Raw genomic sequence first — 7,643 nt, 5'->3', positions numbered from 1 at the left:
CTGCTGTCATCAGCAGAATATCAACAGAATGTTGGCAGAATATCAACAGATATCAACAGAATGTTGACAGAATATCACAGAATATCAACAGAATGTTGGCAGAATATCAACAGAATATCAACAGAATGTTGACAGAATATCAACAGAATATCAACAGAATGTTGCAGAATATCAACAGAATATCACAGAATGTTGACAAGAATATCAACAGAATGTTGCAGAATATCAACAGAATATCAACAGAATATCAACAGATATCAACAGAATAATTGCAGAATATCACAGAATATCAACAGAATGTTGCAGAATATCAAACAGAATATCAACAAGAATGTTGACAGAATATCACAGAATATCAACAGAATGTTGACAGAATATACAGATTAACAGAATTTGCAGAATATCAACAGAATATCACAGAATATCAACAGAATTGACAGAATATCACAGAATATCAACAGAATGTTGCAGAAATTCAACAGAATATCAACAGAATGTTGACAGAATATCAACAGATGTTGGCAGAAATCAACAGAATATCAACAGAATCATAATCAGAATCAACAGAATATTGGCAGAATACAACAGAAGTTGCAGAATATCAACAGAATGTTGGCAGAATATCACAGAATGATTGGCAGAATATCAATAGAATATCAACAGAATATCAACAGTTTACTATAATCCAGCACCAGTCAAGTCTTTAAGCAACACTGTTTACAGTGAACACGGTATGTGATGTTTGTGTGTGTGTGTGTGTGTGTGTTGTTGTGTGTGTGTGTGTGTGTGTTGTGTGTGTGTGTGTGTGTGTGTGGTGTGTGTGTGTGTGTGTGTGGTGTGTGTGTTGTGTGTGTGTGTGTGTGTGTGTGTGTGTGTGTGTTGTGTGTGTAAGAACAAAATGAAGCAGGTGTATACTGCACTGAATTGCACAGATGATTTAAACTGTTTTTGAGGAAGATGCCAGAATGGTAGTTGAACTTTGACGCTTTAGCATGATGACCAGTGTTACTGTGTGGCGTTGTTGAACAGGAAACTGACACCCTATATGACTTGTTTTTTGACTAGAGGACAGTGTTTTCCCAGCAAACCTACATTGGCTCTGTGAATGTTCCCAGAGTGTGGGAAACGTGTAAGAACATTCCTCCCAAACGTTCCAATGACAAAACATTTGTCCAGTTACGTTTGTGCATCAAGGGTTAAACCCATACTACACTACTCACATAATGGTCTTTGACATCAGTTGTGATTTTAGACTTTTTTATGGTTTTGTTTTTGCGTGTAATGCGCCTTAATGTGTTTGTACCACTAGGAAGAGTAGGTGTTGCCTTGGCACCATCTAATGGGTATCCCTAATAAATACAATCATATCTTCATTAAGAACATCGCAGATATAATTTCATAATGTGAAACTGAACTCTCACGATGATCAGTATTTGAGCAACTTCCAAATGTACTGTGTCAGTCTAGGAATAGTAGAACTCATACCTACACATATCCACTGGGCACACACTGGTTGAATCAACGTTGTCTCATATGTAAATGACGTGGAAACAACATGGAATAGATTTTAAATTGACATCGGTGCCCAGCGGGCACTTATTTAGAGGTTAGTGAACAAGCAGGAAAAGCTGCCAGTCATACACACTAGAGAGTATATTTCTTTGAAATTATTCAAACCTTTTTTCAGCTCGAAGCAAAGTCTGTGTGTGTGTTGTGTGTGTGTGTGTGTTGTGTGTGTGTGTGTGTGTGTGTGTTGTGTGTGTGTGTGGTGTGTGTGTTGTGTTGTGTGTGTGTGTGTGTTGTGTGTGTGTGTGTGTGTTGTGTGTGTGTGTGTGTGTGTGTTTGTGTCTCTATTAGTTTATCTGTGTTTGAGTGTGTGGCCTTATGTGGGTATCTGTTAGTGCTCTGTTAGTGCTGAGCGATTTAACCGAAATGTCAATTATTTTTCGTTTTTTTAAACCAGGAATTGACCGGCATCGGTTCAATTATTTATATTCCATTTCGTTTATTTTTTTTCTCCTGTGATGTCAATGCGCACATTGCGCAGTGCCTCCAGAGCTAAATCAAATCAAGCCCGAACTGTGCGATGTAGTAGGGAGTTGTAGTTTTCAAACAGGCCAATATTCCACATTGTTCGGCACAGAAAACGTGGTAATTAACTATAATGACCATAATCCATTGCATGCCTTCTTGTCCGTCTGTGTTTCTTTTATGCCTGCTTACCTGAAAATACAGGATCTAAATGATTGATAGTTGGTGTTCAGCAGTCATAGTAGTATGCCTTATTTTCTTTGAAGGACTACAAAAATAGAGATTTTGTCAGACTTCAGCTCTATAGGGATGAGATTACTTTTTTAATTTGAACCTTTACTTAACAAGGCAAGTCAGTTAAGATCAAATTCTCATTTACAATCAAGGCCTACACCGGCCAAACCCGGACGACGCTGTGCGCCGCCCTGTGGGACTCCCAATCACGACCGGGTGTGATACAGCCTGGATTCGAACCGAGGACTGTAATGACGCTTCTTGCACTGAGATGCAGTACCTTAGACCGCTGTGCCACTCGGGGGCCCCGAATGAAAACATAAAGTCATCAAATAAAACAAATGTAATAAAAACAACTGAAATATTGTATTAAATTAATGTGAATGAATTATGGTTAATAAGTGATAAGCAGTAATGGACAGTAACTACCATCATGGGACTTGTATTAATGGTTTTAGTCTGTGTTGTTACAGCATTCAACCCACATAATGCATAGTGCATTTCATGATTTTTAAAAAAATGATCTAAACCAAAATCGAAAAACACTGATTATTTTGTAATAATCTAACTGAAACAGAAACGACCTTATAAAGCAATAATCAAATCACTCATTTTCTATTATCTGCGCGTGAGTGTGTGCGCGCTTGCATGTGTACTGGATTGTACAATGTGTTCTTCAAATGAGTAACAACCCTTTACAAATATTAGGACATACACATCAGCTCACAAAATAGGAAGTGTCACTGTCTAACTAGAAGTCAATATACATAAGTAAATATTAGTCTTTGGGTGGTCTGGAAACCTTCCAAACATCTCCATGGCCAAGCCCATTAAAACTCTCCTGTGCTCTTTAATGTAGTCTGTATAAACTCTCTCACCAAGCGTTGCTTTATATTGTACAAGTAGAGCAGGGATCCACTATCTTACTGTTTTGTTAGAACTTTTTCACGAGAGCAACTACATGAATTGGTTTCCATAACCAACCCCCCCCCCCCCCCAAAAAAAGACTAGAGATGCAAAGTTAAAATATTTGGTGATGGGTTCATTTAGAGTGCTATAAGGCCTTGGGTGCTGCTGTAATCAATTGATGTGAAAAGGTGTCTTCAAAGTAGTCACACGTAACATTTGCTCAGATTGACTTGAACTAAACTGTAAATTTATGTGAGGGGGGGGGGGGGGGGGGGGAACCAAAGTTCCAATGACACGTGCTGTAGGTATGAAAGGTTTATTGTCTAACACTTACCTTCAGGATTTTATTGGAAAACTTTATTGGAACATTGCAGTAAACCAAAGAGAGAGACACAAGGAACATATTACCTTTCCTCTGTGTCTTTCTCCTAGTAGTCTAAATACAAGGTCGCATCAAGTTGGACAGTTTGCCTATTCAGACATATGTGACTAATACTTAGGCTGTAATGAAATTCTTTCAAGATAAATAACTCATTTAATCTGATGTATGTTGCTTACATCACTTGGCTGGGTAGACTGCGGCATATTGCAATAACACATCTGTCATCTAGAAAGCCGTCATTTCACTGCCAAAATAAATGAATCCATGAAAATGATACCGCTACAAACATATTTACATAGCAAGATATATTTAGGACTTTTGATACAATATTGCTAAACGGAGCTCATATTATTTAAAGAGAGAAGAAAACAACTGTCAAGTTAGTGGGATATAACTTTACCAGCCTACATTCACGTGTTTACATTATGGATACCAGAGACAATGGCATTCAGAGATATATCATGTTTTGTTGTTGCCTGAAACATAGTTCTGGGTACTTTTCTGTGCTAATGCGGTATGAAGGCATATTGCCTGCATGTTGCAACAGCAGTGTTTGAAGATGATCAGAAGATCAGCTGACAGCCAATACGCTTACTTAGAACGAACATGCCTACTCCTCCACAAATTGTCCCTATCAAGTAAATCCTACTTTACTCAATCTAGTTTACATATTCTTCAACAACATGATGTTGGACTTTCTTTTTTTTTTTTTTTCAAAACTAATTCAGCAAAGTTTTAATTTGTGGTCAAAAGTTATTAACAGATGAGTGTCACCAGTATTAATATCTCATTGTCTTCTGTCATTGAGAATAACCACAATTGATCGATCATAAACGAATAGGTTTACACATGCATCACATGGGAATCAACTATTTGAATGTTCTTATGTGTCGAATAACTATATATATATATTTTTTAAATCCCCTTAGAATGAAGATGCGCTAGTRAGACAACGTGACAAACCGAAAGGATATTAAGACGGTCATACCTCCTCTTCATGACTGGTGAATTCATTCGATTCGTTCTCTTTCTCAGTATTGTTATTCATTCTGAGACAGTTATCTCTTTATCTTGGACCGCCTTTTGTTTGGTTCTATCCTTCTCCGGAGAAAACAGAAGAACAAGCCGTGTGCCGAACGCTGTCCTATTGTACCTCTAGCTTTTTTCCTAGTTTCCCGGCATTAATAAAATAAGTCAATGTTAAAAGTCAACTCACAGATAAACTGATAAATATTGAAATGGTTCTGGATATAGATCTAGATAACCCGTTAACACGACGACATATTCCTCATTAGAATGTAATATTCCTAGGAAATCTTTCCAGAACCACTGCGCGCCCGGAGGAGTGAGATGAAAATAACTATTCATTTAACTGCACTACGGCAAGGCAGACCTTGACGAGGAAAGTTCTCCCATCTCCTTCAAAGAGGGAGGGGGGGCTGGGATGGGGCGTGGGATAGGGAGTGTGATGCGCCGTTTCTCCGAGCTTATGAATGTTTTATAAGGTGTCATACTAGGAAGGCAACAAAGGAACACTTATTTGAGCCTCCAGCGCAATCCACACGTTTATCGAACGTTTTAGATTCTCACGCGCGTTTCAGGTGGCCCAACATGTTTTCGGATCGAGGAGACAGCTAAGCTATTCACGTGCTTGTAACAAAAACATAACAATAACACGTTCACAACGGTATTTCATGATGTTGTATTGCACAGAAGCCTATCCGTAAAGGTAGCCTAACTGACATTTGCTTTGGCCTGTTACATGCTATTGCATATCATTGAATACTTTTATTCAGTACACAGTGAGTGTTGTTAGTTCACATTGTGGACTGCTTCAAACTCATATATTCTAACATGTATAGACATAGGATTAAACATTAACCCACTCAAATTGCACACCATCATAGACTTCTGTCAATTATACACGTAGGAACTCGAGATTCACATATTTAACTAGCTGTGTTTTGCAAACTTGGAGAAATGCACACACGAGAACAAACTCTCATACACACACCTAAGCACACACATAAGCGCGCGCAACAAACAACACACACACACACACACACACACACACACACACACACACACACACACACACACACACACACACACACACACACACACACACACACACACACACACACACACACACACACACACACACACACACACACACACACACACAACACACACAAACACACGAGTACTAGGGGTTGAACAATAGTCCAAAGGCAGTAAGACACCAAAACAAATGGAAATAGGTATAATAATTCAAGCTGGAAGCAGCAATGCCGGGGTTCAAGCTGTAGGTCCCACTGTGCCACCATCAGAACAAATTGGACACATCATCATCGGATGATCTACTTCTGTACTCCTTACCACACTTGCCAAATATCAGAACTCAACACTCTAGTTCATACAATAATAAGCCAATGAGTTTTCGTGAATGTTTTTTCCTGTCCAACAGTGCCACCGTGAGGCCGAACTGAATCATACTCGACAGGTTAGCTAGACTCACATTGCTGAGCGTGTGTGCCAAATTCCATGACTGAGTCAAACAGATCAAGAGATATAAATATGTGCCTGTTATAGCGCCACCATGTGGTGGATCTGATTGTTCTTGCATATGTTGAGCCTTGACCGTGTTTGGAAACTGTGTATCGAGTTTTGTTTCAATATGAATAACCGTGTCTGATTTATATCCGTTTACGTGCCGACYCAAATGTTTATTGGTCAGTATTTATTGGCCATGTTGTTTGAGATGTTAGCCTGGAAAAACATTATTTGTGAGAGCTTGGTTCATAGATGCCATGTATCAAGTTTTGTGCAGACCGGTCATTCGGTGCCAGAGGAGTAGCGTTTTAAGTGTTCTTCACGYAATTCAAAATGGTGGAAAATCCATAAGGTCAGACCTTAAGGGTCATTGAGACTAATATGTTCCTTGTGAGGAGAGGCACCAAGGAACCAAATATCAGGACTGTCACACAGGGTGAGGGGCGGTGACCTTTCAAAGTTTGCATTTTCAATCTGTTGTTATAGTGCCACCATGTTTATTTTATATTTAACTAGGCAAGTCAGTTAAGAACAAATTCTTATTTACAATGACAGCCTACCCCGGCCAAACCCTCCCCTAACCTGTACGACACTGAGCCAATCGTGCGCCTCCCTATGGGACTCCCAATCACAACCGGTTGTGATATAGCCCGGGATTGAACTAAGGTCTCTAGCGATGCCTCTAGCATTGAGATGCAGTGCCTTACACCGCTGCGCCAATCGGGAGCCAATTGACATGAGAGGGTGAGAGGGTGTGGCCTATGGCCTTTACCATCTTGCAAAGGTGCAACCTTCTGGGCCGCAACATCTCACGGGAATTTGAATTTTTTTCACAAAAATGCTGGAAGGAGAATAATAATGAATGGCAACAAATACAATCGGGTTTCACCACAAAGTCTCTAAACCCAGAGGCACAACATTGCAAGACTTCCGGGAACGCTAGCGTGATGGACCACTCATTGGTTTGAGAAGTCAATGAGGGAAGTGAAAATTCTTCCTTAGTTGTTAATTTTCTCGAAATCTAAAGACACAACCTAAATTCGAGCCATTATCTTAAATATACCGGATGGCCTCCCAAGGGCGGCGGAGCAATTGGCACAGTGTCGTCCTGGTTATGAGAGGGTTTGGCCAGGTGCTGTGCATACTGACACGGTCAGGTGTACAGTGTRTCCTCTGACACATTGGTGCAGCTGGATTCTGGGTTAAGTGGGRATTGTGTAAAGAAGCAGTGTGACTTGGTTGGGTTGTGTTTRGGAGGACGCACGGCTCTCAACATTCKCTTCTCCTGAGTCCGTACGGGAGTTGCAGCGATGAGACAAGACTGTAACTACCAATTGGGGAGAAAAAGGGGTAAAATAAAAAGTATACTGGACAAAATATGAACGTAAAGTGTTGGTCCCATGTTTCATGAGCTGAAATAAAAAATCACAGAAATGTTCCATATGCACAAAATGTTTATTTTTCTCWAATTTTGTGCACAAATTTGTTTACATCCCTGATTAAACAGCATGGTCATTACACAGGTGCACGGGAC

At 39.8% G+C, this 7,643-nt stretch overlaps 1 protein-coding gene across 1 annotated transcript in view; it reads right to left on the bottom strand.

Moving 5' to 3' along the window:
- Nucleotides 1–4,963, bottom strand: part of rbpms (RNA binding protein, mRNA processing factor) — a 91,345-nt gene extending 86,382 nt beyond the window's left edge. Inside the window, exon 1 of the mRNA XM_070438633.1 lies at nucleotides 4,545–4,963. Within this exon, the coding sequence (XP_070294734.1) occupies nucleotides 4,545–4,604 (60 nt within the window). The 5' untranslated portion in view covers nucleotides 4,605–4,963. The remainder of the gene's footprint in view (nucleotides 1–4,544) is intronic.
- Nucleotides 4,964–7,643: the final 2,680 nt, after the last annotated feature.

Source organism: Salvelinus sp. IW2-2015, unplaced genomic scaffold, assembly GCF_002910315.2.
Source record: "Salvelinus sp. IW2-2015 unplaced genomic scaffold, ASM291031v2 Un_scaffold1060, whole genome shotgun sequence".
Classification (NCBI taxonomy): domain Eukaryota; kingdom Metazoa; phylum Chordata; class Actinopteri; order Salmoniformes; family Salmonidae; genus Salvelinus; species Salvelinus sp. IW2-2015.
This window is presented reverse-complemented; position numbering and strand designations above follow the sequence as displayed.